The 22,413-nt window shown below is 38.7% G+C and overlaps 2 protein-coding genes and 1 pseudogene across 3 annotated transcripts in view; 2 read left to right on the top strand and 1 right to left on the bottom strand.

Moving 5' to 3' along the window:
• Window positions 1-2,478: 2,478 nt before the first annotated feature.
• Window positions 2,479-21,333, bottom strand: dnal1 (dynein, axonemal, light chain 1). The gene is made up of 8 exons (XM_073465664.1): window positions 21,305-21,333; window positions 6,525-6,563; window positions 6,198-6,307; window positions 5,233-5,288; window positions 5,074-5,129; window positions 4,769-4,895; window positions 4,218-4,358; window positions 2,479-3,143 (listed from the first exon to the last, which is right to left on the bottom strand). The coding sequence occupies exons 3-8, from the start codon at window positions 6,230-6,232 to the stop codon at window positions 3,094-3,096; spliced, it is 465 nt and encodes a 154-aa protein (XP_073321765.1). The 5' UTR covers window positions 6,233-6,307; window positions 6,525-6,563; window positions 21,305-21,333; the 3' UTR covers window positions 2,479-3,093.
• On the top strand, window positions 16,635-19,140 carry LOC140995664 (uncharacterized; annotated as a pseudogene).
• The window catches only part of gphna (gephyrin a), a 74,171-nt gene continuing 72,939 nt past the window's right edge, over window positions 21,182-22,413 (top strand). The window contains exon 1 of one of the 2 annotated variants that reach the window (XM_073465661.1): window positions 21,182-21,280. In XM_073465661.1, coding sequence (XP_073321762.1) covers window positions 21,217-21,280 — 64 coding nt within the window. In that variant the 5' untranslated portion in view covers window positions 21,182-21,216. The remainder of the gene's footprint in view (window positions 21,281-22,413) is intronic. The other variant, XM_073465663.1, reaches the window with a different exon arrangement.

Genomic DNA, 22,413 nt, shown 5'->3' with positions numbered 1-22,413 from the left:
TTTATAATCATCAGAGAACGTTACAGACGTTGTTTTTGGTTCCTATCTGTTTCCTGAATATATTCGTATGTGTGTGAATGTGTAAATGAGAGACATTAACTTATAGCACTTTGTAGAAGGAGCTTTATAAAGTTCACTCCATTCACTTGTATTAGTTCACGGGGCAGATCTGCCTCCTCCAATATGGCGGCGACGTCGACGTATCGCAGCAGCGGGCCAACCCGCTCAATGAGGCGTCTATGTATATATGTCTATGGTAAGCGAATGGAAGAAATTGTGATTGGCCAATTATAACTGTGATTCTGAAAGAGGCGGGCCGCACTTATTTTTCATTGGTCCGTAAGCGATTTATCCGATAGTGAAGTGTTTTTATATACTTTTTTCCATTCTTTATTAACAGAGCAAAGCAAACAGAGTGAAGTTTTTTTGTTGTACAGGAGGAGGGTAACTCTTCACAAATTTGTCACTTTTCAATGTGTCCCATTTCCTTTTAATGATTTGTTTTATTTTATTTGCTTCACTACCATATTGTGTCACAAAGTACACCTGAGTTTGGTTGTCTGTTTTTGAACTACTAATTGTTCTCTGGTGAGACTTTATGCTTTATTGTCAGCTGTGGATATGGTGTTTTGTAGTACTTGAACACTGTAGTGGCCCTCCTGCGAGACGACAATACCAACATTGGCCCCAAGATAATGTGAGTTTGAGACCCCTGGATTAAGCCTTTTTCTTGTTTTATCAATAATTAAATTAAAGTTTTTGGAACAAATTGCTTCTTCATTTCTCACAATGGTAATCCCTAAATAAGTGATCTTTTCTTTGACCAGTATGTTACAGACACGCTATTCGTTTTAACATATTCTTTTTAATTTGGGTTGGAAGAAGTTGTGTGCAAAGAATAAATAATATGTGACTATATATACATCTTAAAGTGATCAGCTCCCGAACAAGCGTGCACTCACACCATTCTTGGCTCTCTTTTTTTCATACATTTAATCTATTCTTTACACTTTTTTACACAATATTGTTTCTTAAACCTTTGGTTTAACAACTTGTGAAGACTAAATATGCCAATTGCATTACATTACATTACTTGGTAGTGGTGGAAGATGTATTGAGATATTTTACTTGTGGTCTCTGTCAATGTTTTACTAATATAAATGTTTTTGGATTACTGTTACTACTGCAGATCATCACGTGTGTAGAAGTCAACTTTTCATGAGCTCAGAAAAACAGCCCTGTTTTCAGTTTTGTGACAATGTATTTTTACATGTGGAGCTTTTAAATTGTTTATTTGAGAAGCAGGATAATTTTCTCAACCCATTAAAAAACAAATAATCCTTCAGTTTAACAGAAAAATTGACATTAAAAATCACCAAATTTAGAGATTATTTCACTGGACAGTAAAGGTATGAGAAATTCTTACCTTAAAAGTAACTAGTACCTGTAGCTGTCAGACAAATGTAATGGAGTAAAAAGGCAAATATTTGCCTCTGAAATACAGTGGAGAAGTATGCATACATACATTTTATTGTGAACATTAAATTGTTATAATCATTCAAAAAAACCTTTACTGAATATATTTGTGTGTTGATGTTCTGGAATTTAAAATCCCTTATGTTTGGTTCACAGTTACAACTACCACAGTTTGTTCAGATCTTTCCATTCTGATCCCTGGAGCCAAGCATGGTTTTGATTAATTTAAACACAATAATATAATATAATACAAAATAATATAATATAAAAAAAATGTCATAAAACGCTTATAAGATTTTTTAGAAATGTGCAGGAATCCTGATCAATTTTTGAAGGTACTCAACTGAAGAACAGTACTGTACTTAGTTACATTCCACCACTGCATATTGGTTTTAATTTAAAAATAGCTAATTCCTGTTTGCATCTATTAGTCCAATTACTAAATTATTATATACTATATTGTCATATAATACCAAGATTACTTTTATATTTAAAGTGACAGGGTTCAACAGTATCATTGTAATCCTTGACCATCAAAACATGGGGGTAGACATCATCTTGTCTGTGTTTAATATGTTTGGTTCAGAAGATATGATGCAAAATACATAATTCAGTTATGGCGGAAAGTAAAACAGCCACCATGACCACCACATTGTGTTTTTGCGATGGCTCCATCTCTGAAAATGCTCAGGGCCCCAAACTGAGTGTATTTTTTCCACATATCATCTGAACTACAGGTATATTTCAATAGTATTTATTTTAAATATCAAAATCATTTAAAAAACATAAACATCTCACACACTGAATGAATAAAAATGCTTCAAATAATTTAAAACATGAAAATCATTTTACAGATATTGATAATTAATGAGGATATGCTACATGCAGTACTTGTGGTATCACATTCTAAAGATCAGGAACAAAGTGGAAACTATGGATCCAAAATTAACTCAAAACTGACAATAAAATCCCAGAAGACTAGTTTCTTCTCTTAAAAAAATAACAAAAGACCTTTGGCTATAGCCATCCCTCCATTGTGATGTTATGGAGAGAGGACTGCATTAGGTACTTAAAGCCAACTCCTACTAGGGAAAAAAAATGAAAAAACAACCATACATAAAAATGGTCCAATAGTATTGGAGCTAATAGTATCACCTTACTAACATCTAGTCCACACAAATCTATCTTCTCACTAGTGTGTGTACTACACAGTGCTTTAGTTCTAACAAGAAGAACACAGAGAGGCAAATAAATCAAGAAAACTCTAAAAACACACATTGTAAATTTAAAGTAGAGTGTTTTTGTCCTGCAAATGGTACTATACCAGCAATAAAGTAAAGTCATGAAAAAAATCATAATGCTGTAAATAGCATTAGGAAATGTTCAGCCTTTAAGGTGTCATAAACATTTCCGGTCCCAAACTCACAAGGCCTTTAGTACTGTAAAATTTAAAAACTCTAAAACATACACATTCTGTGTATTTGTTATTTTGTGCTTTTTAATCTACAACTAAGTCTATGCTGTTCTAAATAATTTTTTGTAAGAAAAGCACCATGACAAACCATATAAAACCTAAAAAAGGGAAGGGTGTTGTAGTTTTACTAATAGTTGTGCTTCTCAGCTCTCTCCATCTCCTTCATCCTCTTCCTGTTTGATGACCGGGGTTCCTGGAAACAACAGAAAAAAAGATCATGACGGTAACTTCAAGCAATATTGCTATCATGTTTTTTATGGTTTCAACATTTACGGGTCTGTAATTTCCTAGTATTTTCTAGTAAGTTCCCTGGAAAGAAATATTTATCTTTACTAATAGTGGGGAAAAAAGGAATTTCAATGAAACTTCCATATAAATGCTATTTAAACCCAAGTAAATATTAATATTACCTCCGCCAAGTAGGTTATGTTCTCACCCATGTCCATTTGTTGGTTGATTTGTCAACAGGATTACACAAAAACTAGTGAAGATTTCCACGAAACTTGGATGAAGGATGGTTCTCAACCCACAATAGACCACATTAACTTTTGGTGCTTATCTAGAACAAAGGACGGATCCAGGAGTTTTGTCTTACTTTCTTTCTTTCTTTTCTTTTTTGACTTTTTGGTTAATTTCTCATGGAATAATGCATGGATCTTGCTGGAAAAAAGGGTTATTAAGCTGGCTGGTATCTATGAGTGAATACAATTAAATGGGGTTCTAATAAAAACCCAGATCTAGTCGATTTAAATGTTTTCATACAGAGTAGTCCTTTTTCAGCACTATACTTGGATATTGGATTAGGCTTGACTGAATTAAGGGGGCTGTTGGGCCTTGGCTGAGGTATGCACTCTACTGACTGTCATTCTAGTAATTCATTTAGTTTAGTTTAGTTTATTAGAGTTAATTGCCAAGGACCATGCACCAAAAAAATATTTTATACAAGGAGAAGAGATGTATCATACCAGTTTTAGCTGTTGTGTAGATCTGCCTGTTGACAGATTTTATATTTTTTCATGTTCAGCTGGCCTGATCTCAACTGACCTCAGCTGACTGACTCAAAGACTAGGTTGCGCTGGCAATCAATTTAAATTAATTAAATAGAAATTATTGAAACTAATTCATAAATAAGTGACCAGTAAAGTGTTTTTTGTATTTTTTTCAACATAACTTGGAGATGTATGGGATTAGTTAGCAATTGGTTTAGTTATTTATTAGTTTTATAATTCATCAATGTCTTTCAACATTGCTGCTGAAACACTCTTACCATCTAATTTCTTCAGATTTGGTAGTCTTTTAGAGGCTTCATCCATCCAGGTTCCCTCAGTTGAATGCTTCTCCTCCAGAGGATTTCCAACAAACACCAGGTCTACGAGGCACGACAGGTCAGCTAGCCTCACAAACTCACCTACACACACAGTAAAGACAAAATTTACCAAATTAAAGATTGTGAGAATAATTTACCTGAAGAGATCATTGCTAAGACCTTAGAAATATTTACTCAATTGAGCTTTTTAGCTTGTGTGACAACTTTAGTTTTGATAAGAAATTTCCTCCTCAATAAAATATAAAGAGGGTACTTGCTCCCAGGAGAACATGCAACTAAAGTTTGCAGTGTCAGACAGTGGAAGAAATAAAAGCCTGATATAAACATAACTGCTGACATATTTATCCTCTACATTAAAACAAAAGGTGTTTTCATTTTCTGAAACAGGTCACGTAGCCTCATAAATGTTCTATGAAGCCATGAACAAACACAATTAGCCATTTCTATTTGAATATCAATATGTGTTAACTGTATTTATGAATGTGGCTTACCCCATTCTTTGACCAGGTTGTTGGACATGTAGAGGACTTTGAGGTTCTTCATGCATTGGATTCCCTTCAGTTTCTCTATCAAGTTATAGGAGATCCACAACTCTTCTAATGTGTCCCCTACTGCCTCCTGCACACACGCACACACACACACACAAAATAACATACATTCAAATTATGTTTTTTATAATGTGTAACAACTGAAACACCTTTAAGTCAGAAAAAGTTATAAAACTGAAAATAAAATATAACAAAACACTTGGACAATCAAACTAGTTAGTGTTCATTTAGATTCATATGTAACTTACCAGCCCAGTGAGGGCCTTTATATTATTTCTTCCTAATGACAATATCCTCAAGTTCTCTGGAAGCACACAATACAACATCACATTACTCCACCACCTTTACACCAGTGAACAGGGTGTGTTTTGTGTGTGTTTTTATGTATTTGTGCAGTCATTACTCACTTAGGCCATTGAGATTGGTTATTTTCTCTATGCAGTTTGTGGACAGAGACAGCTTCCTGTGGAGGACACAGTACAATAACATATCAGGTATTTGAACGATTATATAGTAGTCTGGTTTACAGACTACATCAGCTGCTTAGTTACTTGCTATAACTAACTAACTAAGCAGATGTAGTTTCTGTATAGATTCAGAATTTAATAGGAGTGAAAAAACATCATGGAAATACAGTTTGAGGGCAAACTACACAGTGACCTATTGGCTCCACTATTAGATATTTGTGGGATCAAAACATAGCTCCTCTCAGAGTTAGAAAAACATAGCCTCTTCTCAAAGGCTGAGAGGTCACTACTTTGTGCACTGCCTTATACATTTTCTTTACAAATATTTGCACAAATTTGACCCAAATCCTGACAATAACATTATAGTTTGGAACTAATTCATATGCATATTTTTATTTAAAGATCCACAGGAGTTTCTTGCCAAGTTAACTGTCTCAGGCACTGCTTCCTTTTGGACTACGCTTATCTTATTCTGAACATAAGCATGTCATTGATAGAACTGATTGGGAACTGTAAACAGCCTCGTAAGCAAAAAATGTACACAGGAGGAAAGATGACGGACAAGAGAGACACCCAATTTATACTTTGACAAATTTGGACCAATTCAGCCTGAACAAAGTCTATAAATCTCAATTTTTAAATTTATCAAACCTCTATAGTGGATCAAATGGTATGTGTACTTCCTAATCAAGAGATCAATGTGTCTGTTATGAAAAATGTATTTCATAATTGAAAACCATGTGCTAGGGAAAGCTAGTTGATCTGAAAGACATCCAATAAATGAGGAAAAAACAGATATATGCCTTCAAATAACTTCTAATGCTACCTTATTCTGAAACACTAAACATATCAATCAATGTGTAACAACTTGTTAAAATAAGCAATTGCGTCGCGACCGAACTCACTCGCAGTTCGTGAGTGCAGAGAGAGAAGCATCCATCTTCTCTATAGGAGGAACCTGACCGTACAGTTTAATGGCGGTAGCCTCACTCACTTTCTCCCCCGACTTCTCCTCCTATACACATACACAAGGCACACACACACACACACACACACACACACACAAACACAGATCGAAATATGCAGTTACAACTATGCTATAATAATGCAACTATAAAATAAACTTCCAGTCATGAATTCTACATATCTGTATGAAGACTAATAAAACTTCTATTACACAGTAATGCATTGTATTCTGTGTGTGTTTTCAGCTGTGTCTGTCTGCCACTCACCCATTTGGCCAGTGCCTCTCTCACAGTGGTTGCTTTGGCCTAGAGACATTATCATCACATTCAATTAGACAGGGAGAGACTGGATTATGTTGTCAGTGATAAAATAGCAGATAAGTACTGTAGACATGCTAGCAACCGTGTAACATTAAACACGCGTTTTATAGGCTGTAGCCTTTTAATAGACACTGTCTATATCACAATTTCCATTTAAAGGGTTTTGGCTACTTCATTCTGAGTGAGCAGCCATTCGAAGAGGTCATCTTCCTCTTAATACAAAATTGGGCAGCAGGAAAGACGCCAACATATACAACAAGACATCCATCCGCGCTGATATTTGCCAGCTATTTAAGGCTAGGTTACAGTAATTGGCATTAAGGACCAGCTAACTAGCTAATTAAAGTTAGCTCATGTTAGCTCACAACGACAACAATGTTGTATGAAAGGTCAACTAATATATCGAAGTCACTGCATGTTTGCATAGGAGTTACAGTCAGGACTGTACAAATTATCTGATAAAATACAAAATAGCAGCGAAAAATGAACCGATTATATAAACACTCACCATATTGATGTCTAACGTTACCCTGGTTGCTATGGCACTGAAGGGTAGCCTACAAGCTGCGCCTGCGCAGTGGGCTTGACCCGTTAAAACAATACTGCAGATCAACAAGATAACAATAGGCGACTTTTGCTATAACTATTGTAGATACTACCCATCCTCACCCATTACCACTATTTTTTTTGACGACACATGCCACAAAGATAAAATATTATGCAAGGAAAGAGGGATGACGGTGGCAAAAATAAAGCACGTAATTGTCTCATTAGGTGTTTGAACCTTTAGTTTTTAAGTGTTTTAATATGTGACTCCTCAATGCTTTTCTTGCAGGATCTCTTCCAAACCTGACAACATGAAAGCAAATGTTTTAGATAATGACCATGACTTCCTGTTGCTGCAAACTGCACACAGACAACAATTTGGGTTATGTGACGTAAACTTTACTGCAGGTGATAATGTGATAATATTGCAATACTGCCCTCCAGTGATAAAACGTTTGTATTGCATCATAGTTAAAGGGAATTAAAATAAAGGAAAAATTAGTGCAATTGACTGAGACAGGTGTGCAGGACCGTGAATGCACAAATATTGTTTTAAATTTTATATAAAAGGTAATAAAAAGGAAATAATTTACATTTGCATATGATTGGTCACAGATTTCTTCATAGTGAGGTCATTTATATGTTTTTATTTAGAAATAAAATAAGGTCAGTTCTTTATTACATGGATTATGCTGCCTTACATTATATGTCACAGAAATTAATCAGAAATGCTGCAATATGCTTCAGCCGGCTTTGTTTGCCACTTTTGCATAGAATAATTCCAAGTGCACAACATGAAACTCCAGCATTTTAAGTAATGCAATACAAACCATACATAGGGCATTCACTACTTGTAAGGGATAGCTACAGATATAGAAAACAGTGCTCATCTCTGTCTTCTGCATTTGGCCACAAGCTCTCACCCACATCACACCTTCCTATGTCCCCTCTTACAACACTTGAGGAAGAATCTTCTTGATTCCTGACACATCCCTGACAATCTTCAGCCAACATGTCCAGACATCCAGCGTCTTTGCCTCCAACGAGGACATCTGATAATGTTTCTGGTGGTCATAAATCTTCTCCCTCCATGACAGAATTCCTGTATGGGGCTAAGGAATGAAGAGTATGCCATCTGAAAAATTTGACAATTGCTTTGACAATTGGCCATGACAAAAACTAAGCAAACATTTTGCATTAGATTCTTTTTTGTAGTCATCTCTCTAATGCCACACTCTAGGGTTGAAGTAATGTACCCAATGTCCTTCTCTGCCAAAGACTCACTACATCCACATGACAACTTACTGAGAATAGCTCTGACCTTACCATATATTTAGTAGTAGCCTTTATTCTAATAATGTACCATATAATCCATTCTCAGGATGGCCTTCTTTTAAGCAATAATTCTGACAGTAAACTATGTGTCCACAAACAGAGCATCTTTATTTTATGTCATGTTGGTGTTCATCCATTAATAATAGTACTATGCTCTTGGTGTGTTTGCTTGTTGTGTGTGTGTGTGCCTGTATACAACTGGGTCGCCCCAAGGCTCAGTCAGAGTCCTTTATGTATTTTCAATATAAATACCTGATGTATTAGCGATAAAGATTCATCTTATTTATACACTGTATTTGTTCATTACTTTTAAAATAACTGAAGCATTTTCTGATCTGCCAGCCCTCTCAACTAGGTTTTGTCTTTTGTGCCTTCCTAAACAATTAGGCTATATTATCATAACAGAAATGATTCATTTCATTATTTCTAATCTGCAACAACTATGATCAAAGTTTGGTTATAGTCCTGAAGATGTGTAAAAAAAATTGTTCACTCTTTCATAATGGTACACTTGTACAGTTTGGGGCCCTGAACATTTTCAAAAAATGGAGCCATCGCAAAAATGCCATGTGGGAGCCATGGCGGCCATTCTACTTTCCACCATAACTGAATTATGTATTTTTCATCATATCTCCTGAACCAAACATGATAACACAGAAAAGGTGATGTCTACCACTATGTTTTGATGGTTAAAGATTTCACAGATACCATATACACCGATCAGGCATAACATTATGACCACCTGCCTTATATTGTGAAGGTTCCCCTTGTGCACCCAAAACAGCTCTGACCTGTCAAGACATGGACTTAAGACCTCTAAGGGGGTCCTGTGGTGTCTGGCACCAGGGCGTTTTATAGTGGATCCTCTGGGTCCTGTATGTTGGGGGGTGGGGCCTCCATGGATCAGACCTGCTCGAGCACGTCTTACAGATGCTCGATCAGATTGGGATCTGGGGAATTTGGAGGCCCGGTCAACACCTTGGGCCCTTTATTGTGTTCCTCGAGCTGTTCCTGAGCAGTGTTTGCGGTGTGTCAGGGCACATTGTCCTGCTGGGGGCCACTGTCATCGGGTAGTGTTGTTGTGATGAGGGGGTGCACTTGGTCCACAACAGTGTTTGGATGGGTGGTGCCTGTCAAGTGGCATTCACATGAATGCCTGCACCCAGGGTTTCCCAGCAGAACATCGCATTGTGATGAGATGATCAATGTTATTCACGTCACCTGTCAGTGGTTTTAATGTTGTGGCTGATCGGTGTATACTACATCATAAATTGTTGAGGTTAACAGTTAATGGTGAATTCAGGTACGTTGTGATAACGAAACTAGATAGTCTGGGTGATATGTCAAAAAAACCTTTTACTTCTTCGTAGAAGCGTGAAACTTAGTTTGGCCCTGAACATTTTCAGATATGGCCATTGCAAAAATGTCATGTGACAGCCAACGGCGGGTCATTTTACTTTCCGCCAAAACTGAATTATGTATTTTGCATCATATCTCCTGAACCAAACATGACAACACAGAAAAGATGATGTCTACCCCTTTGTTTTGATGGTCAGTGATTACAACGACACCATATGCAACATCATAAAAACTGTTCAGGTGAACAGTTACTGCTGAATTCTGTTACATTATGAGAAGGAAACTCTGATTCCATTCACATATGCAATATTTTAGCAGTACTAGTGTGGTAATATTATTGGCTCTAATAAAGATATATAGGCTACATTACGTAACCTATATGCTCATAATGCTATCTAGTAAATTTAGAAAGGAAAGTGAATATTTGTAAATTTAGGCATTCAAATCCACAACTCTGGTTGGCAAAACCAGCTTCCTCTAAAATCTGAATTTTAAACCCTCCTCCCCCTTCCTGTTACACAGAAACATACCTTACTGGCTGTCAGTGGAAGAAGGGAGCTCACCATGCTCAAAAGGCTGGTCAGAACACTCAGGTGGTTTACAGTGTCACAGACCAAAACAGACAGCTCATAATACATCCACTGCAACTGTAGTGATGAGTTAAGTTTTAGAGTTAATGGTAGGTGTATTTTTTTTTTTTTAAATTGGCAAAGCTAGGCTAGGCCCCCTGCTAAGTCTTTATGCTAGGATTGACCAACCATGTCCCAGTGTTTAGTCAAAGTCTGTTTTCCCAACACTTTGTGTTTTATTCAACTGTAGGCCTACTGTATCTCCAACCAGTTATCTCTGTGATTCCTGACCATGAAGACCCCAACCACGGGGAAAACATGGAGAGAGACTCACCAAAAGGGAAACAGACTTTTAGCGCATTTATATCGACTTGTTTTAAGTGCATTTTCAATGCAATAAAAAAACCCTCTAAAGATCATAAAAAAGTTGATTGTGATTAAAGTTTTCACATAAAAGGAATTTGCTGTTTGGTGCATAACAATAAACATAATAGAAAAAAATGTGAAAATTAAAAACAAGTACTATAAAAGTCAGGAAATGTAAATAGAAAATAGAAATACATTTACTATGAAAAGGAAAACATATTTTTCAAAACGAATCTTGTGCCATGTAAGCCACCTGCTCTCTATGCCCAACCACCTTATATCTATACAGTGCATTGTCACTGCTCACCAATAACCACTTGCAAAGCCATCTCACCAATAAAGCAGTCAATCATGGGACTTGTCTTGGAAACAAAGAAACAACTATTATTTCATTCTGATGGGATAAGTATCAGGATCAAGACAATGGATCAAGCTTTGAGTCATATTTCTGGGAGCCTTAAGCTGAAAAATGCATATGTTTTTTCCTGAATCACAGAGGGCCATTTCGTAAGAAATTGATTGAAATTTACATTTTCTATTGTTGATATTCTGGATTTGATTGGATATTTGACTTTTGACACAAGGCCAACTCCAGCTCTATACCAACTCACAGAAATAAAATCACTATCAATATTCTCATCTCACTCTTGGAAACAAAGAGTGACATGAGATAATATGATAGTGACATTAAAAAAAAAAGAAAATTAATGTGATGTCCCAGTAGAGCATCATAATGAACCCTCAGGAATGAATCTCCTTTATGTAATTGTGTAATAACAATTAAGTCAATAAAGTTTAATATTATAGATCATGTGACTTGTCAGGGTAGTGTATGTTTGTGTGTGTGTGTATGTAGAGTAGAGTGGAGTGGAGTGGGCGGGATCTTGAAGGGACACGCAGTATACAAAGAACAGTCATGTGCATCAAAGCTGGGTCCATTTGCCTGACAGAGGATGCGACAAGCCACAGAAGCTATGAAGAGTTCCCACACAGTTGTTCACAACAAGTGGGACGGATACCACTTAAACCGGAGGTAGAAGGTCTGGACGATGGGGATTGAATGTTACTGAAAGGAAAAGTCAAGCTTGGGAGCTCAGCATCCAGTGGATTGACAGACCAATTGTTGCAGACATCAAAATGGGATCATCTATTTGTCTCCAAGCAGCTGCTAAATTAGCCAACACTGCACGTCTTGCCAGGTCAAAGTTTCACATTGGTCTAACCAAGACAAACAGCAAATGTTCCTCTACCACCTATCAGCGGATCAAGAACCATCTGGCAAAGTGGGATACACTAATGCTCTACCAGCAAACAAACAGAAGTCAGCCAAACCAAAAGGATATAGTACCCATTTACCAAGTTGTCACTGATGAGAGAAAATAGTGTGTCATATATTGGTTACACAAGGTAGGAAAGTAAATCAAGAGTCTAACAAATATAATAAAATCAGTGTTGCTCTTGCTGCAAGAAACAAAGCAGCCACCCAGGACTCAGAGACTCCCAGCTGACTGATTAAACAGACCTTTGATGGTCAGCTAGCTGCAACATCAACTTCAGCACCCTCCGATACTACAAAAGACGCTAGTAGTCTGGGTGCCAATGACAGCAGTACAATGATGCCAGTCAGGGCTAAACATGATGCCAGTCTCTGCGAGGCAAGGCAATAAAGAGATTTCTGCTCGGTGACACAGCTATTGAAACAGAATCTGAGGGCCCTGAAGACGAATGTCGTCTGGAGAGGCTGAAGGAGGACAGTAATGATGAGTACTACACTGACCAGAGGATCACAGAATAGGTCCTGAAAGTCAACTCCAGCCCCTTCTCAACAGGAAATGATATGCTGGAAATTTCAAAACCTGCAGAGGAACAAGACATGTTGACTATAAAGATAGTCTACTGTAGACTGAACTAATGAAGCATTCATATTATTATTTTTGACAAAAAAGTTCCACTGACTACCTTTAAAAAATCTTCTAAACACACCATCACTGTCTTTATCAGAAGATGGAATTTGGTAATTTGTGTATGATGTATATCAAAAAATAGTAAGTGGACCACAAGTCACAGTAATTTTGTCAACAAAAGTAGGCAATGTAAGGGGTTATGAGAGGGACACCACCCACCTTGTTAGCAAAATGACCAAAAATGAATCCCCTTTGTTAATCTGCAATCCCCTCTCCATCCCCAGGTAGCAAAGAGAGTGCAGGGGCAGAAGGGTTGTTTAGTTAAATATATTAGTCTAGTGTGCCTGGCACATTGAGTCCTTCCCTGACCATGGCCCTGAAATATCAGTAGCCCAAATGTGCTGTGTATTGATAAATCCATGGTGATATCCGTGGTGGTGAAGTAGCAGATGGATTTATAATTGCTCCTTTTTTATTGAAGTCCTGTATTTCAGTTTTGTCTTGGATCTACAATATTTTGGAAACTACATATTATAAATCCTATACAATACTATATTGTAGCTTATACTCTAAAAAGTGGTGTCACTTTCATGATCAAATTGAGGAGGATCATAGAAACACACTGCTGCCTGCAGTATTCCTTCAATATTCCTATAATATTGTTATGATCGTGCAGTAGCATCTATAGAGGAGTGTCACCTTCATGATCAAAGTGACAAGTAGCAATATGCAGTTGCAAAAGAGCTAGAGGATCATAGAGACCAACTGCTGCCTGTAGTATTCCTGTAAAATTCCTATAATATTATTATGATCATTCAGTAGCATCTGCAGCTGGAAATACATCCCGAGACCAAACCAACTGTGTAACAAAATATTTTACGGGAGACATGACTACAGATATTATTTTACTATAGTGTAAGTATCAGGTTGGGTAAGGGTTTGGGCCACCCCCTTATAAAATTGAGTATAGTTATTGCTATTGACTCTCCATTCATGCATGGTTGTAATAGCAGTTTTATTAGGACAATATTTATGTAGTAAAATAAAAGAATATAAATTAAAATTAAATGGAACACTTTTCATATAGTCCTCGCAATATTTTATATTATGTTTGTGTAAAAAAGGAATGCTTCGTACCCTATATATAACCTTTTTCAAGTCAAACATTTTTAGACTCCTTTTCCCAAAATTGTTGTTATAATAAGTATATATAGTAGCACTGGGTGATAAAACGATAACGATACATATCGCAAAATAACTTTTCCTCGATAGAAATATGAGACACGGTCGATAAAATTCATTCGTTCATGTTTTGACAGACATAAGAATAGCCAATCATAATTAAGCACCGAACCAATCATGCTGAAATAGAGCCATGTCAAGTTAGGTTGACGCACACAGCACACGTGCTATTGTTTGGGCTGCAGCAGCCTTAGTGAGTTAGCAGTGGGAGACCGTGAACGGAGATCATGAGCGAGAACTCGGGCAACCAGGTGACTGAAAATGACAACCCAACGACAGATCAAGGTTCAAATGCTTAAGATATAGTCGAAAGGACAGTCTGTAAAAGACAGAGAAGGTCCAAAGTTTGGGATCATTTCACACTTAAAAAAGAAGATAACAAAGTGCAATGTGTCTACTGCAATGTAGAACTGGCGTACCACAACAGCACGTCAACAATGATTCAACATCTGAACCGAAAGCATCCAGTTGTTAACACCAGCTCACCAAGCGTCGCCGACACAAGCTAACGTAAACATTGATGTTAGCTAATTCAACGTAGCCTACCATCGCTAGTTAGAGCGTATGGTATTTGTAGAGGCTGTAGCCTGATGTCGCTATGACTAGATATCATGTTAAGATGTGGAAACTAATTCGTGTTAAATTGCAAGAGAGTAATAGCCTACACCAAATAACTCCTTTCCACACACACACACACACACACCCTTACTCCCGCTGTTAGGAATAGTTGGAATAAATACCTGTATGTTTTTTTCAGGAATAAAAGCCAATTGCTTGGTCTATTTAACAGGCCTGTCATTTTCGTTATGCATTATTTGGTATTGTTGTTTAATAATGCAAAATTATTTTTTATTAGATTACTCGATTAACCGATAGGATAATCGGTAGAATACTCGATTCTAAAAAGATTCGATAGCTGCAGCCCTAGAAGAGACATAGCGACATCACAAATGCAATAGCCTGATGTATTGCAAAAGACATGCTACCATTAAGCACGGTCGAAAATTAGATTTTTCAAGCGGCTGATTAAAGTAATCAACCCTCGTTACCAACTCCCTGGGCGTAAACACTTCTCTCAGACAGCACTTCCAAAGCTTTATACGGAGTACAGAGACGGTTGAGAAGGAGCTGCAAAGTGTGTCATACTTCGCTACCACATTGGACATGTGGTCAAGTCACACGTCTGAACCTTACCCGAGCCTCACTGCCCACTTCATCGACCAAGATTGGAATTTGAAAAGCAAATGTCTTCAAACTGCCTACTTTCCCGACGACCATACAGGTGAAGTCACAGCTTCAGGACTGACAGAAGCGCTTGCATCCTGGGGACTGAGTGAAGGCAAACAAGTCTGCATCACAACTTATAGTGGGGCAAATATAGTGAAGGCCACAGGTTTGTGTTCCCTTTTAAAACTTGAAAGCTTTTGCCTTTGTGTTTAGTTTAAAATATATATACCTGTTTATACAACTGTTTCAGATAAATAAATGTTCTTCAGTACATCTGTCATGTTCAACTTCTGACAGAAAATAAATAATATTTAAATCAAAAATAACCTTCTGATGTCTTCACAACTCACTTATGAGTAATGGAACATTTAAGCTTGACAAAAATAGTAATTTGATTTATATCATGATATATATCGATATCGACTGATATGAAAAAAATTATCGTATCGGGATTTTTTCCCATTTCGCCCAGCCCTATATATAAGTATACAAGTGTATCTGTATACGTGTATCTGGTCTCCTGCCATATATGACTTTTTCTCATTTGTGGAGAATATTTTACGTTCTGAGTACTCAGATTAATCTCTGTACATCCTGTGCAGAAATTTTGACCAAAAGGCACAATAATTGTGGGCTTTTCATTATCTGGCATGAAAAGGTAATTTGGTTGTACTGCTTCCATCATCTGCCATTAACAAAACGCTCTAGCAGAGGGATTCAGGCTTCTGTTTATGATGGGATAACAGCATTCTTCCTATTTCTCTGATGTAAAGCAATCCAGCAGTCTCCACTGTGGTGTCATTTTATTTCCTCAGTTCAACTGGTGTCTGATAGACAATGAGGTGATGACTTACTGAATTTGAAATGTCACAAATAGCATATTTTAAACAGATCAAAGACTTAAATGAACTAATAGTTCTGGTTTCACAAGATTTGAAAAACTACAACGGTATATGTCCTGTTACATTGAAGCGGAGTCAGAGGCTTGGGGCTTCACAGGGACCTACAATATGTTCTGAAAACAACTATAGCTAGTGCTCTTGGCTTTGCTGCCCTTTGGTAGTTACAGTATGGAGGGCCAGGTAGGGGTGAGGGCTGTCAGGTCATGAACCAAAATGTTGTACACTGCCTCCTCTCCATATACACAGCTATCAAGCTTATGACACTGAACTCCTGTTGGGGTGAACTGGCATCTTGGTAAGAAATGATTATTTAATTATAAATTTGAGCAAAAATTGGCATTGGGCTTTAAGAATGAAGATTTTTCACAAGAAGTATGGGCTCAGCAAAAAAAAAATGTCTTCACTCAGTCTCCTTAATACAAAAAATCTTAAATTCTGCAGGTGAAAATGTTGTGGCTATTGTATTCCAATGCCTTTGTATGACCACAAAATAATCATAATAATAATTATGACATTGAACTGAAGAAGCCTCTTGGATGAGACGTGAAACATCTTCAAGAAACTGAAACATGTCCTGTTGCCTACAATTCAGCAGTTAGAATTACCATGACCTGGATGACTGAGAACCTTCATCAACATGTTGCTCACCATTCTGTGAGGAATGCCCTTCAACTGGTACAGGGGTATGAAAGAACATCCAGAAAGCTGGCTGATTACAGGAGCCACCTGTGTTTCAACTTGAGATGCAGGCAACATAGGATAATTCCTAAGAGCTTATGCCTGGGCTCCACCGTGAATGGACACAGGGCCACAAGGATCCTTCAGAGGGCTCAAAACCAGCTACTCAATGAAAGAGTGCGACAGATTAATTTCACCATCGATGCACTCACTACTTAGCTGACCAGACATTTGCAGAACTAACATCACTGCTACCAAGCAATGTCCTGGAAAATATCTCCAAGTTTGTTGAGAAGGCACAAGCATCACAACACACTAAAGGTAAGGAATGGCAGACACAAAAATTCCAAACATTACAGGCACGTCAAAGCAACTCGCATAGAACAGAAGCTCTCACCTGGAGAAATAAGGACATCAACAACACAGCACATCTGGACATACAAGAGAAGTGGGTGAAAACCTGTCGAACAGAGCGCTCACCCAACTGGAGAAGGATGTCCTTGCCAAAGGACTGAACTTTGCAGTAACTCCAGAACAGATAGCGGTAGTAGATCTCATCACAGCAACAGAGTCAACCATCAGAAACAACATGTTGGCAGACACAGAGGCAGAACAGTTACAGTTGAAGGTATCAGCCGCTCTTGCTAATGCAAAAGCACCCCCCTCCAACCTCACTACTGAGGAAAGGAAAGCCCTGGTATCACTCAAAAGAGACCAGAACATCGCCATCTTGCCGGCAGACAAAGGGAGATGCATCGTAGTGCTGAACACAGTGGACTACCACACCAAAGTCACTGATCTGCTTCGTGATACTAACACCTATGAGACAGTGAGGTGAGATCCTACAAGTAGCTACAAAAAGAAGGTTATAGAATATCTGCAAAAACTGGAAAAGGACAAATCCATTATATTACCGACTGTACTCCGGGGATGCCATCCCACGTATCTATGGACTCCCCAAGACACACAAGGAAGGAGCACCGCTCGGACCCATCATCAGCAGCATCAACTCAGTTACCTATAACATATCCAAGCACTTAGCCAGGATCCTAGCTCCTTTGGTCAGTAACACTCAACATCACATCAAAATCTCACACAATTTCGCCAACAAGGTGAGAGAGATAACACTGGACTCAGATGACACAATGGTTTCTTATGATTTCACATTACCATTAAATGCATTCCCACTCAAGAAGCAGTAAATACAGTGAAGAAATGCTGCTACAGGACAGCACTCTGTCCAGCAGAACCAACTTGACCCCAGACCACATTTGTGCCTTATTTGACCTCTGTCTGATGACCACCTACGTTTAGTACAGCAAAGGTTTCTATAGAGAGAAGCACGGCGGTGCCGTGGGCTCACCGCTGTCCCCAATAGTGGCCAACCCCTACATGAAGAAGTCGAGGGTAGAGCCTTGATTACCTTCACAGGAACTGCTCCTAGCCACTGGTTCAGGTATGTGGATGACACCTGGGTCAAAATCAGAACAAGGGAACGTCCTGTGGGAAGATGTCAGTGGAGACAGTCTGCCCTTCTTGGACTGTACAGTACACATTGAAGAAGACAGAAGCCTCAACATTGAGGTGTACAGAAAACCTACACACACAGATCAACACTTGCTGTTTGACTCTCATCACCCACTGGAGTCCAAGCTGGGGGTCATCAGAACCCTAAACCATCGGCCTGAGACCGTGCCCATAAAGACAGAGGGGAAGGAGAAGGGACAGAAGCACATCATGGAGCCCTTAACACCTGTGGCTACCAAAACTGGACCTTTGGCAAAACCTCTTAAAGATGCAGAGCAAACAGAGAGGAGGAGATGGGAAAACGTAACAACATCATCATTCCTTATGTCGCGGGAATATCTGAGAAACTCAGCCTGTTGGTAGGTTTGAAGTGAACCAGGATATGATATTTATTGAAGATTCTCCTGAGTCAGAAACTTTTCCATCTTAAGGACAAAACACCCAGGCATAAGCAGAGTAATGTAGTTTACGCTGTTCAATACAGCCAGGACTGCACAGATTTGTACATTGGGGACATTAGCACAACACAGGAGGGCGAACTCCTCAGTTCAGGAGAAAAAGGAAGGAGAAAAATCATTCATTTGAGGACAACAATGTAAACATCTTGGCCAGAGAAGACAGATGGTTTGAAAGAGGAAGTAAAAGAATTAATCTATGTCAAACTGGAACGACCGTCTTTGAACAGAGGAGGTGGCCTATGACATTACTTATCACCCACCTACAATGCAGTACTGACTTCCCTCCCCAGACAGCTTAACAACCATTCACACCAGGGCTCACCTAGCCCTAGCAACCCCCATGAAGGCCGGTTGGGTCAACGACCCACAAGTGGCCCGAACTACTCTGAAACTCAGAGCTCACATGTGTCCTTGATAACTTTGTAAAGACACTCCCACACAGAGTTTAAAAGCCTGCAACTCTCCTCCAGTTAGTTAGAACTGAAGAAGCCTCTTGGATGAGAGGTGAAACGTCTTCAAGAAACTGACACACATCCAGTTGCCTACGATACAGCACTTAGAAGACAATTATGACAGTGTTCACTCACTCACTCACTCACTCGAACTACTCTGAAACTCAGAGCTCACATGTGTCCTTGATAACTTTGTAAAGACACTCCCACACAGAGTTTAAAAGCCTGCAACTCTCCTCCAGTTAGTTAGAACTGAAGAAGCCTCTTGGATGAGAGGTGAAACGTCTTCAAGAAACTGACACACATCCAGTTGCCTACGATACAGCACTTAGAAGACAATTATGACAGTGTTCACTCACTCACTCACTCACTCACTCACTCATCGTGTCTTATCTCTAATGTACAAATGTTTCCATTGTCAACCAATGATACAAAATAAATAAAACTCAATAGCAATTGTTTTACATTCAAATCAAATAAAGAGATTAAAGATTAAAAATCACTGCATACTGTGATTCAACTGTACAGAGAGTTAGTTACAATCAATATATCAGCCATATCTATGGAGTCAACATTGTCAGCATCCTAAAAAACATTATATATTTAAATTGAGGAACGTCATCATAATCACTAAATCAACAGAGATTCATGTAAAGTGAAAACACCCATATGGGTGAAACATAGTGTTGGGCTGTGTAGGGCCTTTTATAAAACAAGTAAAAAGTAACAACACATTTTTAGGTAAAAATATACCCCCAGACAGCAACTTTTGGGTTTAATTAAATTAAATTAAATTAAATTAAATTCCAAATACTTTATTTGTCCCCAGGGGGCAATTAAAGGCACGTGAAGTAGTTGTACACAGACACAAACACGTCAGCACTTTAAGTACACAGTCAGCACGTTAAGTACACAAGCCACAAGCAGAGTTTCAGCCATGAACTTTCACAATATGGGCAAGTAGGACTTTGCCATCTGGGGATTTGAACCCTAGACATTTGAATCCCCGGAGAAGATGACTTCTTGATTTTTAAGCTAAAATTCTCACACATTTCACCTTGTAAGAACAGAGAACAACAAATAAACCATTATTGGGCTACATACTGTAGTTCCTGCTCCCAAACTATGTGACAATAATGTCCCACAACCGTTTCTTGCCCTAGAAGGGTTTAGATGACAGAGGACCCCCCACCCCCTTGTTTGTATTATTTACTTTGCTTGAAAATACTAAATATAAAAAAAAATAGTTAGGCTGTTGCTATATTTAGTATTTATTACATCCACATCCCCTTCCTCTATTGTGTTGTGTGTGCGTGTGTGTGTGTGTGTGTGTATGTTAAAATTGGACTAACTGGCTAGGGGGCCCAAGTCAAAAATGAGCTGTGGGCCCCTGCAGAGTAGACCACCCCTTTCTCCCACGGCATTTTTTTGTGGTAAAACAGCAATTTTGTAATATTAAAGACAAATGTATTCAAGCATATGCATGAGTGTAATATAATAAACCAAAGAATCAAATGCATTACAACAAGATTGCGACACGGAGCCCTACATGAGATGATATAATGGCTAACAGGGAGACACCAGGTCAGTTCAGTTTATATGGGCAACTATTTATGATGTAATAAACTGTCAGCCCTGCATTGTTGCAACTTTGCTCATTGGTAATCCAGCTCTGGTATGTGTGAATACACAAAATGTCTGTTTGGTCTTCTAATATTACCAAAAGTGGCAATGCCCTTTTAAAGATTACTAGAAAGTAAACATATAATCTTCTTCTACTACAACTACTACTACTGACTGATGACTGACCGGACACTATTTAGCCAATGTAATATACAGTATTTTACACATAGGTCACCTGTTATTTTGGAGTGTCACATGGAACTAGTCCTAATACTCCAGTCTAAACCAATGTTTATCGGTGTGTTTGCCTCAAATCTTCTCCTTTGACATTTACACCAAAGGAGAGGCGTGCTCACAGACACATACAGTATCGTCCTCCAGAGGTGCAGCAGCCCGCACACCACTACACTCTATGTATGTGCCGGCACAGTGCAGACAGAGGTTGTAAATATGGCGGCGGACGGGATGGTGCTCACCAACCACGACCATCAGACCCGAGTGGGGATTCTAACGGGTAAGTTCACTGTGTCATAAATACCTTAAAATGCTTCTCAATAGTGCAACTCAGTGGCGTTTTGCCGTCGGTTGCCTATGAACGTCGGTGTCACGATACGAGCTGTCTCCGCTGCCGAGCTAGCTAACATTAGCTAGTATGCTAAGCTAACCGGTCCCGTTGACTGTCATTGCTCTAATGGTAGCTGCCTGCCATTTCTCAGGTCGGACAGATGTTGACTATGCTTTAGAACGGCATTATCTGCAATTTTGTATTGAGGTTTGTAACGAATAGATTTTCGTATGAAAAGTGGTTGTCATATGTAGTATTGTACTAACGTTAGATAGCTGCACGATAGTGCAACGAGACATTGTAATCAGCGTCAAGTCAGACAGTAGCAAAGAGTATTCCCAGTAAAGACTTTCAAAATTAGGGGTCTAACCCTTTGCGAGCATGTGGTGAAATGACTTTTTAACAAAAAAAATTGGCGCTTTTATTTTGAAAGCAACCCCCTCTTTCTTCCGATGCAGTTGTGCTGTGTCTTGCCACCTTCACGCAAGGGAACGTATTTTATTTATTTTTTTTGAATTACCGAGCCTACATCTGCTGCATTATTCATGTCCCTGTGCAGATCCGATATGTTGGCATCTACTGAGGATGCTTTTCATTATTTTCCCGTTATGGTTCGTCTGACAGCAATTTAATTGGGTTTAAATGTCTGTGTTTTTATTTAGCACAGAAACATAGATTTATTTATAATAAGTCGTGCGTTTGGTTGCTGTTAAAAGCAGTGAGATGGGCAAGGCGCATCGTCAAAGCGAAATGAATTCCGTTTTGCAGGTTGCTTAAGTAGCTTCCCTAATTACCCCAGCTGATGCTGGCCTCTGAGTCGTGCAGAGGAGAACCGGGACCAATATATATTCGTGTGACAGCCAGCAGTCAGTAGTAGCCCTGCTGCCTCCTTGCTAAGGTAGGGGGAGACGTGAGAATAATGCTAAGAGGATGCGAGCCAGCAGCTGGCTGGGAAGTCTGTCGTGGTTTTGATGAGCTAGCATCTCGGCTAACAGCAGCTAACCTTGCTGCCCATCCAGCTGACAACCACAACCTCCTGACAAATTCCTAACCTATTTATTTGGTGTGTGTGTGGGAATGTG

Source organism: Pagrus major, chromosome 5, assembly GCF_040436345.1.
Source record: "Pagrus major chromosome 5, Pma_NU_1.0".
Lineage (NCBI taxonomy): Eukaryota > Metazoa > Chordata > Actinopteri > Spariformes > Sparidae > Pagrus > Pagrus major.
The sequence above is the reverse complement of the archived record's forward strand: the minus strand, read 5'-3'. Positions and strand labels throughout refer to the sequence as shown.

Excerpts from the sequence above, each read along its gene's own strand:
- dnal1 (XM_073465664.1), bottom strand. The coding sequence starts at position 6,232 with ATGGATGCTTCTCTCTCTGCACTCACGAACTGCGA. Across the intron at positions 5,130-5,232 it reads AACCAATCTCAATGGCCTAA|AGAACTTGAGGATATTGTCA; the intron begins GTGAGTAATGAC and ends GTGTGCTTCCAG. Across the intron at positions 3,144-4,217 it reads AAATCTGAAGAAATTAGATG|GAACCCCGGTCATCAAACAG; the intron begins GTAAGAGTGTTT and ends TGTTGTTTCCAG.